Consider the following 20,836-nt stretch of genomic DNA (forward strand, 5'->3'; position numbering starts at 1 on the left):
CGCAACCTGTGGGAAGTAGAAGTATTGTTAGGCCAAAACTCAGATGGAAGGATGGTGTAGATGAGGATGGTAGACAAATAGGCGCAGCAAACTGGCAACAGTTGGCAATGGATAGAACTGACTGGCGTAATAGACTTGGGAAGGTCGAGGCTCTTCTATAGGGCTGTAGCACCAATGATGATGATGATGATGACACCGACGTTCAAGTCACCTAGGACTCGATAACATAGAAAGGGTCCCACCAGAACTCAATCTATTTAATACCGTAGGTATCTGGGATGAGTGAATTTTCCCCTTAGAGGGAGTGTCAGCCGTATGGCTAAATCTGGGATAATAATAACATTATTCAAATCACAGAATATGTTCGAGGAACAACAAGTAGAAAAGTAATAAGAAGAGCTGAAGAAATAATGCTAACCACCGCAAAACACTCACAATATAATCCAGAAAACAACACAGCACAACAGTGCGTGGATACATTAAAACAAAAACTTTTCATTTATTCAGGCCGACTAAGGAGATACAAAATTAGTAACAAACGAAAATCCGACAATACGCTTTTTAAGAATGCCGAGAAGGCGTTCTATCAGAAACTCAACTCTACTGCAGAAAGTGCCAATAAATCGTACCCAAGCCAAGAAGAAATTCATGAGTTTTGGGGAAATCAACTTTCCACACCAGCTGCTCTTAACACCAACGCTGGATGGATCGAAGATACGGCGCACAACTGTCAACATTACGTTACTGCTCCATACGAACCCTTGACTACTGAAGACGTTTCAAATATAATCAAAGAGCTTCATAACTGGAAATCTCCCGGACTAGGCGGCATTCAGAACTTCTGGAATAAGAAGTCTTGGAGTATTCATGAGTGCTTATCATCATTAATTAATCACCGTATTTCTAATCCGCAGGAAATACCACCTTTTCTAACCCATGGAACAACTTAATACCAAAATATCAAAATAACACCCAAGATCCAACCAAGTATTGCCCGATTACTTGTCTGCTTTGTAATAAATTAAGAACTTTATAAATCTTATCTGGTCTCAACTTCGTGGCTGGTCTCAACTTGCGTGGAGAAGGAGCTTTGAATTGAGTAGGGATCTTTCAGTACTTTGCGTAGGACAGACTAGGCGGAGAAGTCCTCAACCCCGACACGGCGTGTCCCAATGGCTAATAGGGAAAGTTCCTGTAGATATGCAGGACAGGTACGAACAAGGCACAGCCAAATAAGTACCCGCGGATCAACTGAGGACATGGCATTAGGCAGCAGTAATGTCATTACTGGATTAATGCTGTGGGAAACTAAAAAAAACCTGTAGACTTAATTTTAGATACTCACGGGCGCTACTCGCATTATGAGTCAAATGGCTGTAATACTGTTATAAGGAAGGCAACAGAAAACCACCCCATAAATAGTCCCTAGTTCATTTATCATGGGTAATGTAAACCAATTTGGAGAAGGTACTGATCATGGACTTCGGATACCAAGATCCGGCAGGGGAGGAAGAACACGAAAATGTAAGGCTTCCCAGGTCGTCAACACACGAAATCCTTACCAATATTTAAACACTAATAGAGAAAAAGTGTGCACGTGAAACGTTCAAAAAATATGTACTTGGAATGTTCGAAGTATGTTGGGGAAATATACACAACACCATTAAAGAAATAAAAAGTCTAAATATAGACGTGATAAGAATCAGCGTGCGTGCGTGCGTGCGTGTTTGCGTGCGTGCGTGCGTGCGTGCGCGCGTGTGTGCGTGCTTGCGTGCGTGCGTGCGTGCGTGCGTGCGTGCGTGCGTGCGTGCGGGTGGGCTTGCGTGCGTGCGTGCGTGCATGTGTGGGTGTGTGCGTGTGTGTGTGTTTGTGGGTGTGCGTGCGTGTATGTGTGTGCGTGTGTGGGTGTGTGTGTGTGTGCGTGCGTACGTGTGTGTGTTATTGACTTAAGCTTCTTTAACGTAATTTATTATTGCATCTAAAACGCGTTTATTATGGCTTGATAACAGGGAACCAATGTTGAGAGGGAGAGGAGTGTTGTATTCTATTAGAGAATTATATAGTCTAGAGATAGCCGTATCATTTTTTTACACTCCAGAAATATGTGGTTAATATCACCTATGGACTTATTGTCACAGTCACATAACGGAGATTTTAGTATCCCTAGTTTATGAAGGTGCGTCGGAAAACTGCCATGATTCAATTTTAAGCATGTTACTGTTGAAGTATATCTTTTTATATAATTAAAAGTTATGACCGGTATTCTATTTGGAAGCTGTGGGTAAAGCTCGAAATAAAGATTTATCGATGTCTTGCTAAAATTATTGTAAGATTCTGACCATCTGACTTTAATATCTTAGGTTAGTCTAAGGTTAGTAGTTAAGTCGGTATAAGAAAAAGTTTTACAAATTTATCTGATTTACAAGCTTCTTTTGCTTCACAATCTACAATTTCATTACCTATAATACCGCTGTGACCTTTTACCCATATGAAAATTATTTTTTTATTTTGTCGATTTACTTGGTATAATAAGTTTTTTATTTCACAAATTAATTTTTGATTATAAATATTTTTTGGATATCCTTCAATTGCTTGCAGAACGGACTTTGAATCTGACATAATAGAAACCGTATGAACTGGATTTAGTGTGCACCAAAGTAGGCTTTTTTTATCGCGATAGACTCAGCACTGTAAATAGAGAGTGTATCTGATAGTCTAAATTTTTCGACATGGTTGATGTCTGAAACAAAAAATGCTGCACCTGTTCCATTTTCACATTTGGACCCATCTGTAAATATTTTAGTAACATTTTGTTCAAAAGCATTCAATGTGGTTGAGAGTATTAGGTTATTTAAATTAGCGTTTTCAGTATATTCAGGATATATAATGTGTGGGGGCCTTGTAACTGGATCCCTACATTCGAGGGTTGGAAATCTTTTGATTCCAAGCCTTACTTCAAAGGACTTGTGAGTAGATGTATCTCCATAGGTTTGGTTCTTCAGTGACCGTTGAACGATAAGGATTGTTAATGTGAGCAAATATAACTCCAGAGAAATAAAATCACCTTTAGTTTATCGACTCATAATTAACTATTTTTAGAGTAAAGAGGTTCAAAACGACCGTAGCTGACAGTACAATATCAAATAATTCTTTCTTTATCACACGTAAAAGAGAAAACCGTATTTATGAGAAAAAATGCCCGATTTCGACGTAGAGAAATATTTTATACGTGAATTGAGAGTGTTTTAAAATGCACATGCCTCAAGGGCAATGTTTGAGAACGAACTAATAAAGTAATACTTGGTGCGTAAAAGTGTAGATTACCCCTCTTGTATTTAGGTGTGAAAACTATTTAAGAGGCTGTGGCGCCATTAAGTCGGCTATCCCGAGCAAACTAGATATTAGTGAATATTTTACTTATTCTACACTAAGAAAAGTGTAAAGAACTATATTTTTATTTTATATTTTAAAATGATATGTTCATTTCTGGAACATAATGGTTGGCCAAAATATGATACTTTGATAACTATATTCATATATTGGATATTTGGGACTATTGAACATACAAATCTCATATTGATTGGTATTAATAAAGTCATCTGACAAGGGAGGGGAGTTTTTTATTCTCCAATAAGGAGTTGTAAGGTTACAAGTATTAATAAAAGCTATTTTCTGGTTCATATTCGTATTAAATGCCCTGTATTTAATTATTTGTTTTTCAGCTAAATACTGTCTACGTATATTTAACGGAGGTTCTTGTATTTCTGCAAGGACTGCTTGGTTAGGTGATGACATCATTAGACCCATACATATTTTTAAAGCTTTTGTTTTTCAGCTAAAAATACTATCTACGTATATTTAACGGAGGTTCTTGTATATCTGCAAGGACTGCTTGGTTAGGGGATGACATCGTTAGACCCATACATATTATTAAAGCTTTGTATTGTATACGATCGATAGTTATTAGATTCGTTTTAGATGTTGCCCCATATAATGTACAGCAATCTACATCTACATCTACCTTGTAGAATGTATATGATACAGTAACATCAGCTCCCCATTTTTTCTTGGAAACCACTTTTAGCAGATTTATGGCTTTCTCGCATCTTTTTTTAATATATTTTATGTGGTTAGTCCAAAGCAATTTTTTATCTAATACTCTACCTAGGTACTTATATTCGTCGATGTATAGAATTGTGAACCCATCTAGACAAGCAGCTTTAGCAGTTCTAACTCGGTGACAAGTAAAACATACCAAGGCAGTCTTAGCCTGAGAAACACTAAAACCCATGTCCCTAAACCACTCTATTAGTAAATGAATACATTCTCTCAAGTCATATAAACATTTCTCAAATGAACTATGACTGAAGTAAAAACATAAATCATCCGCGTATTGCATCATGTTGAACTTGATAAAAGAGGTTGACCTCTTACTATTGCAATTAATTAAAGACGGATAATGATCAACTAACCACAAAATACGTGAGTTTCTTGATCATAACTGAAATACATATATACACGTCTAAATGTACATTTATATACAAAGCCAAAGGATTTTGGCTTTTTTATAAGTGAACTCAGAGCTACTTAATTTTTGGAAAGAGGAAGTATAGTTTTCTTCAAAATATTTATTCCTTTGAGACCATATTTACACTTTAACTAACTCATAGGCCAAAATCAATAAAATTTTAAGAGTGATTATGTAAAATCGCTTTTAAGTCGACTAAATTAAGAGAACCGTCTAAACCGTCCATACTCTTATACGTATACGAAGCGATAAAAATATTAAGCTCTAGACAAAGTTAACTGCAATTACATGCCACAGAGTAAGTACTTATGCTTCCTACTACTACTACTACTATCGGTTTACAGCGTTCTCCGACGCCTTCCGACTCCTAACCGCCATTCTTCTCTATTCAGCCATAGGCCTGGAGGGATTTCTCTTTCCTCTAGTTCTTTTTCAATTCCCTCTCTCCAGCTTTCTCTCGGCCTTCCTCTTTTCCTTCTCCCTTGTGGTGTCCACGTCAAAATCTGTTTTGGAATCCTGTCATCTGGCATTCTCTGTACAGAGAACTTATGCTTCCGATGTACAAAAATACCGATATATGTAGCTATACTATTCAACAATAATAAAATTACCATCTTACCTGATTGGCAAATAGCATTTCAGTCTCGTCGAACATAAGGTAGTACCATACCAACCACAGAAAATTGTTTATAGCGAACGAAGCAAACAGGTTCATATGTATAAGAATTCTTGCACATCTAAGTGTTCTGAAAATAAAACATGTTTTAAATTAAAATAAATATTTAAATAATTGCAGTACATATTTCTTACGGCAGTGGTTTAAAATAAACTCCGTACAGCGTTACGCCATACGTCGCGTCTATATGCTTATACAGTAGTTGCACTCTGCGTTCAGCGTACAATAAGAGACTGCATCCATTATTTATTATATAAAGCATACTGACGCGATGTATAGAGTAACGCTAGACAAGGCATACGGCCATTATTGGAGCTAAATAAAGTCATTATTTAATATCTGGAAAAAGCCGAAATAAAATATAAGTAAAAATAAAAAAGTAAAGAGGTATGTGTTAGTAAAACCAAAAGACAGCAATAACAAGATTGGAAAGAAATAAACTAAGAATAATGGTTGGAGGTAATGGTTCAACTATGAGATATACGAAGTGTATTGTTACAGCTTAAAATGGGATAGATCCCGAGAGTTTGTATGTTTTGTATGGATCGCCGTAGTTCAGTATGAAATTAAATCCGTACGATTTAAGTGGACTGTATATTTTTATATTTTAGAAATAATACTGCATTCTTACAAATTAAAACTTATGTCCAATGTATTTATAACTTCCCTGGTAAGTTTTGCGCTGAGTGACGCCCCACATAACTCTAACCTTGGTAATGAGATTGTCTTTAACGAAGCTACTCTTGATTTAGCCCATAGTAGATGCACATGATATAACCCATCGTGACTTATTGACCGTACATAAATTGCTACCCCATATGCAACTTCCGATCCATCGCTGAGCAGTAGATTGTTTCTTTAAATTTGTTCCAAGCGGTGTGAAGATCCTGAGGTAATGACTCATTCCAATCCAATTTGAGCTGCCATAATGATTGAATAATTACCTTAGCCGTGATTATGACTGGTCCCACAAGACCCTGAGGGTCAAATATTTGAGAAATCATTGATAATGCTGACCTTTTGGTTGTCTAAGATTGTATAATAAAATTAATATTGTACTGCAAGATGTCCAATTGAGTATTCCAGTACAACCCCAAAAGTTTTACTAGTGATGTCTTCAGACAAATAATGCTCAACTTGTTGAATATTTTGTAAGTCCCCTTCAAATACTTCTGGTTTATTTGAGACACATTTTCTGAGCTGAAATCCTGCTGAGCTTAAGATTAAACTGATGTCCTGTTTTAATTTCCTAACCTCTTCAATTGTGTCCCCTCCTAATAATAGATCATCTGCATAAAAATCCTTCAAAATAGTTTGGCAAACTTCCTAGAAATTTGTCATTTGTTCATATGCTGCTTGTTGTATACATCTTATTGCGAGAAAGGCTGATGGTGAAAATGTTTACATGTTTGATGGTTTTATATTGAAGTGAACACTTATGTGAAAACTTCATAAACAGTCTAAAAGATAAATTTCATTTATACTTTATTACTACTACCATCTTTTTATCTTATCACACATTTATATCTGTTTCATTTAATCCACGCCTTGGAAAGTAGTTCAATCGAAGAAGTTTAAATATATATATAGAAAAAGTCGATCTGCAAATCATCATTAATCATTTTTACAATGTAAACCGAAAAAAAATGCTAATGAGAAAAGCTTGTATTATAGGCAAAATTTTTTGCCTATTTTGCCTTTTCGATGTGATTTTTGCCCAGTTTACCTTTTTTCGTAAATTCCGCCTATTGTTCTTTTTTTAATTGCATGCTGCTTATCATGATATTATTCATACTACTATTACTAAACTTTTTTAATAAAACTTAAGGTCAATAATAATACATCAATGGTTTTTTTATAGTAGATTTCCAGGCTAATGTACCTGATCAAGGCTTGGGGCTTAACTATTGGGAAATCTCTAACCTTTTCCTCTTATTTAATAAACAATTATCAGTTGTACAGTCAATTACTGTATCAAAGTTTAGTTCTTCTCGTTTCTTTTATGTGGACCTTCCAACAAAGTCTAGCATCAATATGCATACCCAGGTACTTTGCAGTATCTGCAACAGGAATCTGGGTGTCATTTGTTCAATTGGCACATATTGCTTTTTCTTATTAGTGAAATTCACATGCAGTGATTAGGTCTCACTAAACTTTTTCCTCTATTTTTTTTAAATCATCTATCTTGTTCACTGAAGATTGTAGATCTCGTGCAGCTCTTTTATGATTATTTCTCACTGCTAGAACAGCTTTGTCGTCTGCAAATGTTGCGGTTATTGAATTTTAGAGTTCAGTGATATCGCTAGCGTCTAGCTACTATATTCTATGTATTGATTTATCGTTCTTCTTCTTCAAGTTCCGCTCCTATCGGAGATTGGAAATCATTCTGGCAATTATAATTTTGTTGGTTACACGCCTGAATAGTTCAATTGAACTGCATCCAAACCATTCACGGAGATTGCGTAGCCACGAGATTTTACGTCTTCCTACGCTTCTTCTGCCTTTGATTTTATCCTGCATCATATTCCTTAGTAGTTTGTATTTTTCACCTCTCATGATGTGCCCCAAGTATTCCAATTTCCTGATTTTTATGGAATTTAAAAATTTGCATTGTTTTCCTAGTTGTTCGAGAACTTGTTCGTTTGTTTTGGGATCTATCCATGATATTTTCAAAATACGTCGGTAACATTACATTTCGAATGCTTCTAGGTTTTTAATGTTAGTTTTTTTAAGTGTCCAAGCATCAACCCCATACAAAAGGGTAGAGAAAATATAACACCGAAGTATTCTTATTCGGAGCGATATATTGATATCGCGATTACAAAAAAGTTTTCTCATTCTATTAAAAGTTGACCGTGCAATTTCAATGCGGCATCTTATTTCTTTTGTCTGATCATTATCTTCTGTGATCCATGCTTCAAGGTATTTGTACGAAGATATTAGTTCAATTTCTGTATTATCTAGTACTAGCTTAACTTTGATGTTTTGTGCTTTTGTAAATACCATGAACTTGGAATTCTTCAAATTTATTTTTAGTCCATAATCGTTGCAATATATATTTAGTTGTTCAGCAAGGTGTTGCAGTTCTTCTAGTGTTTCTATCAGAAGGACGGTGTCGTCAGCATATCATGTTATTAAGTGGCTCACCGTTTATTATAAGGCCCTCACTGACCTCGGCAAGCGCTAATTCTGAGACGGCTTCACTATATAAATTTAATAACAAGGGTGATAAAATACACCCTTAGCGGACCCCACGGCGAATCTGGATATACTCGGTCAGTTCATTTTCAACTTTCACTTTTGTTGTTTGGTTCCAATAGAGGTTACATATGATTCTAATGTCTCTACTGTCTATGTTTTTATGTAATAAAATTTCTTTAAGCCGATTATGCTCCACTCTGTCAAATGCCTTCTCAAAATCAATGAAACAAGCATATACTTCCTGATTTATATCTAAGCATCTCTGCGAAATAACACTTACTGCAAACAGTGCATCTCGTGTTCCCAGTCCTTTCCAAAATCCCATTTGTGTCTTACTTATGCCTTCATCTAATTTCTTATGTATTCTATTGTGAATTACTTTTAAAAACAATTTCAAGACATGACTCATTAAGGCTATAGTGCGATGTTCATTGCACTTCTTTTCTTTGGCTTTTTTGGGTAGCAGTATGAATGTTGATTGGAGCCATTCTTTAGGTATTATACCTGTTCTATATATGGTATTGAATAGATCCAAAAGAAGATCAATAGATTTAGTATTCACAATTTTGAGTAAACTCACAAAGGAACTTCATCAGGCCCTGGAGATTTACCACCTTTAGCTTGCTTCATTGCATATTCAATTTCTTCTCGTATAATGTCAGGCCCAGTATCATCCTTAAATTCTTTTGGTGCTTCTGTTCTCTCTTTGTCTTCAAAAAGTTGTGCTATATATTGTGTCCATCTCTGCATTTTTTGGTTTAAGTTTTTCTGTTATAAGTGCACCACTTTTATTTCTTAGTTGCCTAGTTTGAAGTGTTTTTGTCATTCCTGTTAATTCTCTAATTCTTTTATGCATGTTAAAAAAGTGATATTTTCTATCGATCTATCGTTGACTGTTTCTAAAGTCAAACTGAAGTGGTTGGATTATCCCTTTTTTTACGATGATCTTTAGTCTTTTCGTTACGATCTTTTCATATAATTTTGAAAGTACAGGCAATAATGCAATGGGCCTGTTAGATGAAACCTCATTTGGCGGATTTCCTGATTTTTCACTATGACTTCTTCCAATTTTCACATTCTTGCAACATACTTTAGTATAAAGGATGCATTAAATAGGTATGTAAGGTGAGTGATGGCTTTCTTTGGCAAATTGTTTTAATATTTTGCCTGTTATTAGATCATACCTATGGAAGTTTCTTGGGATCGATATTCCATTTTACCCCTTTCGCAATTTCTTTGGTATTAGTAGGTTTAATTACCAAGAAATCTTGTTCAAAGCAATTCACGTTGACTTCTTGGTTTTGGTTGGAACGTGTTTTCTAGATGCTGTGCAAAGCGACAGTATTTCTGATTGGTGAATTATGTAGTATAGGTGCTCAAAGCCTCTAAGAATTCTGATTTCTTTCGGATAATTTTTTCCTTCTGCCCTAATACGAATGATAGGAGTACTGTTCCATGCTGATTGCTAAATCTGTTTGGTAAGAAATTAACTTCTGCATTTAACTGATTTTTAGTTTTCAAAGTGACCGAAAGATCAACTAAGTCTTCTAGTTCATGTCTAACGTTCTCCCAATTTGTCTTTGCATTTACAAGTCTTGGAGGTGTCTATTTCAGTATTATTTCGTCACTAAGTGTGACGAAGTCACCAAGTGTGACGAAGTAATACTGAAATAGACCCCCTAGACTTGGCCAGGCTCAGGTCTTCTCATCGCTCAAGGAATTAGAGCCAATATTCTTAATTAACAAAAAGTCAATAAGGTCAGGGATTTAATTCTGATCCTTTGGCTAATACGTTGCTTTTATAGTCGTTATTACTTTACAGTTCAATTGTCTGTAGGCTTTTGCAATCTCTCTTACTTTATTGGTGGTTAATTTTGATCCCCATTTAGTATGTTTAGCATTGTAATCAACTTCGATGATGAATCTACTTCCTTGGGAATTCAAACATGTTGTGTACAAATCTGATTATATTTTATATTTTGGCGGCTATATATAGCTGAGACTACTAGGTTAGATGTCTTAATTTTGATTTCCACAGCCATGGCTCGTATTTATTCTGTTTACCATCCCATCTCCTGATGTTATCGTATGCTCTGCTCTATAATTATTACGTTTCCTTCTTTTAAACAAATAAAATCTATTTTTGACAGGAATGAAGGTTTTCAGTTTTTATCTATTTATTAAGTTTTGAGTGGAGCATTTTCCAAGGTATTAAAAGTGAGACAGATTATTATGCGTCCGTAAATATGCTCAATTTAGATCTGTCGATGTGAAACGTTCATTTTCAATATACAAATTAATTTTGAGTGATCAAAGATATTATATTTAATATCGAAAATACTGAAAACCATTAAGTTGTAGCTCTTAATGAAAAAATTTAAGTGGTTACAATGTTAAATTATTTATTTACAATTATTTAGGTATTAATTTATTATGTTACCAATTTTATGTTATGTAAATATATTTGTCTTAAGTTAATATTAAATTATTTTACTTTGAATAATAAATATTAAGTTATTTGTTTATACTGCCTGTATGTTGTCTACCTATATTTAGGTTACGATTTCTGCCTTTTTTTAATAAAAATCTTTGCGTATATAAGCGCTTTTTCTTCAATTTTTGTTGCATATAAATCCGAACTCTATTCTTTGTTCATGTTTATGAATATATATTATTAGCCCAGTCTGGTTATACAAAAATCATCGATTTCACGGCAAAATGTTTCGCAGATATCTGAAGCTTTTAAGACATAGGTGGGGGTTACTAGATGACGAAAAGATAAAAAGGTACTCCTACTTTTACCTTGCCTTTTTTTTAAACAATAATTTATGGTCAAAATTTGATTTTTTTATCTATAAGTTTTTTCCCTTATAATTTAAATAAATAATATTTATACCATTTTTTTATATCAAGAATATCTTTATTTTCCCGTTTTTTCAATTAAAATTGATAAATAGTTTACGGAGATATTTGCAAAAAGCCAGTTTTTTTGCACTAATTTATAAATTTAATTAATTTTTTTATTAACGAAATAAAATGTTATTAATTGATTTCAACATTGAGGAATTTGTGCCGTCCTTTAAATTTGTGCGAAATTTCCCCCCGATCGGTCAAATAGTTTAAAAGTTATTCAATTTGTTTATCCCTGGGACTAATTACTTAAACCATTGAACTTGCCCTATGAATGATGCTACACACATTTAACAAATTTCATAGGATTCTTTAAGACTTATACTATCTCAGAAGTTAAATGAATATTGAGTTTTCATCGAAATTATTTACAAAATAAACGTTTGAAAAAGGGGTATGTTTTTTACTTATAAACAATTGTAACAACTTCTATATTTTTCAAGCTACAGACTTGTACGTACAACCATTAGATAGCTGGTAAAAAAACTCACATTTAACAAAAAATAAACCTTCTATGAACAATAGGAACGACGTTAGCGACAATTTTTTTGTTAATTATATCTCCATTGTTTATAAACATTAAAAAGTAAAATTTGCACAAATTTTGAATGAAAATCTAAACTTTATATTGAATTTTATAGCTATAAAATTCATTCAATTTTTCGAAACTTAAAACCTTTCGAAACGAAGTTACTTTCGAAAGATCGACATAGGAAAGTGGAGGGGAAACTGTTTTAGCTCCTCGCTGCAAAATTTAATATTATGGTTACGGATTTATCATTCAAAAGCTTCAACAGTTCTGTAAGAATTTCATCAGGTCAATTTGCTTTTCCATTTTTAGCGTTTCTTATTGCGTATTCTACTTCTTCTTTCAATATGTCTGGCCCAGTTGCATTGATTATCTGAGTTAAGTTGTTTCTATCGTCTTTAAATAATTTATTCAGGTATTCTGTCCATCTTTTTATTTTATTCTCTAGATCTACAATAAGATTTTCATCTTTGTCTTTAAGTTTACCTATTTGGCATTTCTTTATGCTTCCAGTTATTTTTTTTTTGTGCATAATGAACGCATCGTACTTTTTCTCATAGGTTTCCATTTCTTCACATTGTTCTTTAATCCACTCCTCTTTGGTTTCTTTTATTCTCTTTTTTATGTGTTTATTTATTTATTTGTATTTGTCTGGGTAATTCTTCATCTTTCTTCTTTGTTCCATCAAGTCTAGTATATCTTGTGTCATCCACCCCTTATTCTTTGTTGTTGTTTTTGTAAGATGTTTCTTTCCTGCTGTTTGTATAGCTGTATTTATGTACTTTAATTTTTGGTTAACGTTGTTTGTATCGTTAATTTGTTGCTGCACTGAACGGAGGTTTTCATTTATTTCTTCTCCTGTTTCTTGTCGTATATTTTTGTTTCTATGTTTGTTTTGTTTATTTAAATCTAGTGCCTTTCTGTGTGGTCTTCTAATCTTTTTTGGTCTCGCCTCTATCACAGTAACTACCGGGTTATGATCTGAGCATCTTAGTACATTTAACAGCATTATGATACCTTCTTGCTATCATAATGTAGTCTATTTGATTTCTCACTATTTTTTCTTTGGTATGTTGTGGAGATGTCCATGTATATAACCATCGAGGAGGTAATTTGAAAAATGTATTTGTTATTACAAAGTCTTCACTTTGGCAAAATTGAATCAATCAATCTCCTCTGTCATTTCTGTTTCCAAGCCCATATTTTCCTACTTGTTCTCCTACCTTACCTTGACCCACCTTAGCATTAAGATCGCCCATGTTAATGTATGGAAAGACTGACTTAATAAGTGAAGACAAACAACCTGCAACAAAAAGGTTCAGTCCTAACAGTGAAGTCGAATAAATGAACAAATTTTAACTTTTAAACCAATGTATGTAAAGAAAATAAAAAAAGTAAAGTTCAATAAACATTGCAAAATTTAATAAGGCAAGTGATGAAAAAAAATCGACTTATTTTATCAAAGCAGTAAGGCAGATTAGATTAATATTGTATATCATATTTGTAAGAAAAATAGAATAAAAATCAATATTGTTAATTATAAAAATACAAACAATTATAATTAATATAAGGAATATAATAATATAATGTGTAAAAATTACCTGAAATTTAATTTATAAAATATATAAGTATTATTACATCATTGATATAAAATGAAAAAACATATGTTAATTTTCCGGGATTTTCCGAGATTTATGGGGGTTGAAAATTATGTCATCATTATTAATACTGCGACAGACTATTCGAGCAAATTAAACAAAAGTAAGTATTTAGGGTGAATTTCAAATAGACTCAATTTTTCCGAGTTTTCCCATATTTTCCGGCCAGTGAAAACTATGTAGTTATTCATATTTCGACGAGCTACTCCAGAATAAAAAAAGAGGCTTGCAGCTGCAAAGGAAGCCGAGATTATGTAAATTTGAAGTTCCGATGCCGAAAAAAAAACGGAGCTGAAACAGATATCCTCTCCACTTTCCTATGTCGATCTTTCGAAAGTACCGTCGTTTTGAAAAATTAGATAAATTTTATAGCTATAAATTTCAATATAAAGTTTAGATTTTCATTCAAAATTTGTGCAAATTTTACTTCTTAATGTTTATAAACAATGAAGATATGATTTTTTTAAAAATAGTCACTAACTTCGTTCCTATTGGTCATAGAAGGTTTTTTATTTTTTAATGTGAGCTTTTTTACCAGTTATCCAATAGTTGTACGTACAAGTCTGTAGCTTGAAAAATATAGAAGTTATAACAATTGTTTATAAGTAAAAAACATACCCCTTTTTCAAACGTTTATTTTGTAAATAATTTCGATGAAAACTCAATATGCATTTAACTTTTGAGATAGTCTAAGTCTTAAGGAATCCTATGAAATTTGCTGAATATGTCTAGCATCATGCATAGGGCAAGCTCAATAGTTTAAATTATTAGCCTCAAGGATAAACAAATTAAATAACTTATAAAATATTTGACTGATCGGAGGGAAATTTCGCAGAAATCTAAAAGATAGTAATTCCTTGATGTTTAAATGTATTAGTACCATTTTATTTTGTTAATAAAATTAATAAAATTTGTAAAATATTGTAAATATTGTAAAATTAATAAAATTTATAAATTAGTGCAAAAAAACTGCTTTTTGCAAATATCTCTGTAAATTATTTATCAATTTTAATTAAAAAAACGGGAAAATAAAGATATTCTAGGCATAAAAAAATGTTGTTTATTTAAAATATAAGGGAAAAAATTTATAGACAAAAAATCAAATTGTGACCATAAACTATTGCTTAAAAAAACGCAAGGTAAAACTAGGAGTATCTTTTCATCTATTCATCATCTAGTATCCCCCACCTATGTCTTAAAAGCTTCAGATATCTGCGAAACATTTTTCCACCTTTTTTTTAACCAGACTGGGCTATATGGTTTATATTGGGTACTAAGTTAAAACGATTGCGTTTAACTACGTTTTTGTATAGTATATGTGTTGATATGCTAGGGAGGCAGACGTTACAAAGCACTCAACCGAAATAATAAAAATTTCAAGTTTTTAATCCGAGTTTAACAATGTTGTGTGTTTTGGCTTTTAAACCCATTTTTGGTAAATTTTAAATGCGTTTGACGTTTCAGGCTCTAGTATTTGTTTTTCATAATCGAATATACATCAAACTGAAAATCTGCTACAGTAAACAATAAAAAGAATATAGGCGCCGAGGTGGCAGTAGTGAATAAATTTTATACCGAAAGAAACTATGGATTGGTGAGAGTGAAGATAAGATCGTGGAGGAGAATGCCTACAGACCGGAACGAATTGATAGGTTTGTTCAGGGCGGCCAGGGCTTGAAATGGGTTGTAGAGTCACAGGATGTCGAATATAAAATCTCTGAGACAACAATCCCAGTACAAAAATTAGGTAAAAGAAAAATATTATTACACTTCTTGAAAAGTAACTTTTTTTAACACCAACAATAATACAACATTTTAATATACTGACAACTATAAACATCACAATCAAAAACATATGTTTGGTTATATTTTCTGACGTTCCAAACTTCACTAGATCTTTCAAGAATTTTAGATGTCATCTTGAATATTATCGAACTTCATACTTCTTTTTATCAAGGGACTTGATAACATTTCTTACGGAACTTTCGTAACATCATACAGACCATAAAAACTTTGGATTGAAATTTGTGACTTAATACACAAAACATCCAAAAGCTCTATCATATTACCATGGAACTACTTAAAGACAGAATAGCCGATCAGGCCGGCAGTTTTAAAACTTTTAACTTTTTTTCTTTAATTTTTATAATTCTATTTAGGTTTTTCTTCAACATTATCTCCATAAGTTACTATCTTGTCTGTCTATCAGGTCTGTTTTGGTCGTCATCTCCCAATACTCCCAGTAACTTGCAAATCAGTAATATTGTGTGATTAACATTTCAACGTTGAATATGTCAGAACTATCTTAACTTATGATCTTCCATTTTGGCATCAATTAGTGCTACCCCTAGACTAGAATGTTTGTTAAAAATCCGGAGTGAAAAATCGCAAACAACTGCAAATCAAAGAACGTCAGGTAAAAAACCACACAATAAATAATGTACAATGAAAATAGAATACTAATAATTGTGGGGTAAAAACCGCATTTTAAAAAACCGACAATAAAAAACGGACGATAAAAGAAGTACGGTAGAAAAGCCTGACTGTAAAAAACGATCAATTGTAAATAATTCATCACTAAATGCTTGTATTGTGTCTGAAGTTAGTGTGTGTGTGTGTGTTAGTGTGTTAGCGTCTACCAGAGCAAATGTTTTAATGCCATATTTGGCTGGCTTTGTTGGGATGTACAGCTTAAACGCACAACGTCCCCTAAATGCTAATAGTTGTTCATCTAGTGTAAGATACTCACTAGGAATGAAGTTATTTTGGAAATTCACCAAAAATATTGCCAGAAGTTCTCTAATGGGTGCAAGTTTATCAATTTCTCTTCGCTCTGTTCTTATCTCTATATCATCGAACCGTAAACATCTTATGAGAAATCGAAACCTTTTCTCGCTCATTGCCAGGTAGCATGACTAAACTCCGGATCCTTGAGAATAATCCCATATTTTATGTAAATTTTTTCTGGAACTTCTAAGAATACCAATCAAGAACAATATTCCAATACATGCACGAATTTCAGTTTCATTAGTTTGTCTACAATCTTGATTTCTTTGGTAAATGCTCCGTATCTTTTCAATAAAAATATTTGTTAAGACAGTTATTACTCTAATAACTGTTTCATCCAAAAATAACTTCAGGCAATCAATTTCAGTTTCAACACTGTGTGCATTTCCTTTTGTACTAGGCATAAATTTGATGAGGTTCTGAGAACGGATACGAACTTGTAAATTGGATCTATTCTTTTTCCATTTAATCACCCTGTCTTTTACCATGTAGAAATTTAAAGAACGTGCTTTATCAGAGTCGCCTGACGTATCTTCATCTTGGGCCAGTTCTTCTTGCTCCGATGTTTCTAATTCAGACTCTGTTTCGTGATCACCCCTTTCAGCAAAATTCACATTCACATCGAGATCATCTTTGGACTCATTATCACAGTCTTCTTCTTTAACACTTGATATCTCCTCAAACCATCGAGACCAAACTTCCTGGTCGTTGCTTCGTTTCACCCGTCTTCTTTTATTATAAGATATAGTGTTATCTAACAAAGGAAAACATGGAAAAAATAGCAAAGATTTAAAGAGCCATAGAAAAGCAAATGCTGAACATCAGGCTATCAGATAAGAAAAGAAATACAAAAGTGACCAATCTATTAACGCAGATAGCAAAACTTACGTGGAAGTTCGCTGGACATACCATAAGACGACAGAAGGAATAAGATGATTATACATTGGAGACCATATAGTTACAAAAGGAAAAGGGGGAGGCCACAAAGATGGTTAAACGACTTGAAGAAACATGCAGGCCCGAAGTGGATACAAACTGCCTACAATAGAGAGACGTGGAAGAAAGAAGAGGAGGCCTATGTCCAAAATTGGACAGCAAGGGCTGTATAGATAGATATATAGAGTATTATCTAAAATATATCACAGTAACTACAAGTGTACCAAATGATAATAAATAAAAGTTACTTTGAATTTTGCAATGTAGCCAGATGTTGTAACGTCAGTGGACACGTGGTCTACAATCGTAAACCAGTACAGTTCTATGCTTGACAAAATACCCAACTAAAGTGCCAAACACAAATAAAACCATAAATTAGAATAAGACGCCCGTTGGCAATAGCTACTGAGATGCACGCTAATGTAAGAGAAAATGACAGAGATATACAAGTGTTTGAAAAGAGGTGGTCTACGATTGTAGACCACGTGCCTAACGGAGGGTTAAGAAAAGTCAAAGGCGATACCAAAATATATAGAATGACAAACGCAGATATAAGGAACGGACTGAAAATACAATCCACATTAGAGTATTGGAGTTTATAGAAGAGAGACAGCTGAGTTGATGGAGTCATTTACACCGGTTAAAGGGTACCGTACCAGCGAGAGTGTGGAAAACAAAAATATTGAAAAGGAAAAAAAGGGAAATACTAAACCAGATATGGAATAAAAGTGACATGGACACCACAAAGAATGAAATAAATTTGTTAAGAAGTAAATTAAACTTTTTACGCCATTATACGGTAGAAAGGTTTTTGATTATATATATATATATATATATATATATATATATATATATATATATATATATATATATATATATATATATATATATATATATAATATATACTATTATTAGCTTTAAACAGCTATGTTGCTCTACTTATATGATTATATTACCATATTTACACTGTTACTTATAACTTTAATCCTCATTGAATATGTTTATCACATGTTAAGCTTTTATACTCCAATGCACTTAAAGCTTTCAAAATTTTATATATTCCTTTGGCCACTAAAAGTTCAAGTATTTCCAACGGCTCCATTTAATCCACTTTCTAATTTCCCTTCGTACCATATTTCAAGTGCTTGCGTCCAATTTTTATAGCCCTTTCCGTAATAAAATACGAAATGCATCAAAGTAATAAAATTTGGTTGCAATTTATCATGACAGTCATAAACATTTATGTATTGCTGGGTATGAGCTGGTGCAAATATCTGTTTCTATACGTCATAGCGGTTATTAGGAGAAAAAATAATTTTTATTTATTTGACTATTTAAAAACGAGTAATAAGCAAACGGGGTAACGTTTCCAGTTTTTTAAAATTTGAATCTAAATATTATAAACAACATTAAATATCTAGAGATGTTACAGTCAAATTCCCATTGAGCTGCCATGAATAACTCTCTTCGACTCTCAGACACAACGTATCTTATGTTATATTAAAAAGCTGTTGTATAACCCGTTGCAATGTATAGTTTTTGCATAAATAATATGAATCAATGTATCTAAACCTCAAAATAAATTTATTTTGAATTAAAATTATGTTTAGTGTTAAAATGCCACAAAAAATAGCTTCAGAACAATATTAAGAAACCGTTATGGGCACATCGTTATTCAAAATTTTCGGAGATTAAAAATTCTTTACAAGAAACTGGCACATTGTCCATATTTAACTAAATTTTTACGAATATGTAAAAATATTAACTTAATATCAAAGGGCTTGAGGTTAAGTCCAGCATATTCAAGCAGAAGGATGGAAAACATTCTACATGGAGCCAGTTTGTCCATGATAGGCGAAAGGTTGTAATTTCATAGATCTAATTTACTTTTTGTTGAACAAAATATTGTAAGTATTGAAGATTTGCTTTTCAATGTGATATCAAATTCTGATTTTAATCAAATTATTTTTAGTTTACATATAGTGTATGAAAATTCATATAAGATACAAAGAAATATACATTTAAATAAATTGAATATTCTTTTAGAACAAAACAGTATACACATTTAAGATAAACTCAATATAAATAATGACATATTAGCGACAGTTGTCAATCTATCAAATAGACATTTAAATGCAACGGAAATTTAATACTGTCAAAGGGTCTAAACTTTGCTGTTACTCATCCATTTATTCCAAAATTAGACACAATAGGCTCAGTGGAGGAAATATCTCAATGTTTACCAACCCACGAAAAGGAAGAATACAGAGTATGATGTAATATTAAATTGGAAAAGTCTATTAAAATTAAACAAAACATAAGCAAAGAAGAACTAAAGGCTATAAGAACTTTAAAAAATGACGACTCCGTAATCATCCTACCAGCAGACTATGGGGAATGCAGCTATGATAATGGATAAATTTCAATACGAAAACAAAATTAAAGATCTAATAATAAACTGACCTTGTACACAATTAACAAAGGATTTAATAAAGCCTTTGGAAAACAGAATGTATAGAACTTTATTCAAGTTTAAAGATTGTTTAATAAGTTATCAAAGAAGATTAATTATACCTTATTACAGTAAGACCCTCATTTTTAAGGAGTACCGAAAGTTCATAAAACGAATATACCACTTAGACCCATTTGTAGTACCATGAATTCTCCTTGTAGTGAACTATCTAAATTTTTATTAAATATTATACAACCATTTACAAATAAAAATGATATTTTTTAAATAAATTATCAAATATTGAATTTAATTCAAATAATATTTTGGTAAGTTTTGACATTCATAGTTTATTTACGAATGTGCCATTAAATAAGACTTTAAATATAGTCAAGACAAAATTAGAGTGATGATACATTGGCAACTAGAAAAAAATTAAACACATCAACTATAATGGAGTTATTAACATTATGTACTAATAATACTGATAATACTCGTACATAATTTCAGCTAAATAATGAATTCTATAAACAAAATTTTGGTCTAGCAATGGGCTCTAGTTTATCTCCATTATTAGCCGATATATTTATGGAAGATTTTGAAACAAATATTATTTCTAAACAAAATTTAAAACCCTCAGTATGATGGAGATATGTAGATGATGTATTCTCAATATGGCCTCATGGATCATGGAGTTGTTGGACACATTCCTAAATTATATAAACGATAAAGAAGAGACAATAACATTTACCATGGAAAAGGAATATAATAACACACTACCTTTCCTGGATGTTTTAATCTCTAAGAACGATACTAGATATGAGACTCAGGTGTATAGAAAACCAAAACACCAACAGATATTTAAATTTTAAATCAAATCACAATATTAATCTTAAACAGGAGTCATTAAATCCTTATACGATAGAGCCAAAATTGCTTGTTCTAACGAAAATTCGTTCTTGGAGGAAAAACATTTGTTAACATCTGTTTTATTAAAAAATGATTATCCTTTATTGTTTATAAATAAGAATTTTTAACAATCGACCGAATAGACCACAACAACTTAGAACAAGATCCTACAGCATACACAAGGAATAATACGAGGTAAATAACAATACCATACATAAAAGGATTATCAGCAAAACTTAAAAGGATAGGAAAT

The 20,836-nt window shown here is 32.6% G+C and overlaps 1 protein-coding gene across 5 annotated transcripts in view; it reads right to left on the reverse strand.

The window, feature by feature from the left end:
• Dh31-R (Diuretic hormone 31 Receptor) overlaps positions 1–20,836 on the reverse strand; it is a 666,929-nt gene that overhangs the window by 249,015 nt on the left and 397,078 nt on the right. For all 5 annotated transcript variants that reach the window (XM_072532514.1, XM_072532513.1, XM_072532511.1 and 2 more), the window contains one exon: positions 5,148–5,274. In XM_072532514.1, coding sequence (XP_072388615.1) covers positions 5,148–5,274 — 127 coding nt within the window. The remainder of the gene's footprint in view (positions 1–5,147; positions 5,275–20,836) is intronic.

The sequence above is a fragment of the Diabrotica undecimpunctata genome, chromosome 5, assembly GCF_040954645.1.
Source record: "Diabrotica undecimpunctata isolate CICGRU chromosome 5, icDiaUnde3, whole genome shotgun sequence".
NCBI lineage: Eukaryota > Metazoa > Arthropoda > Insecta > Coleoptera > Chrysomelidae > Diabrotica > Diabrotica undecimpunctata.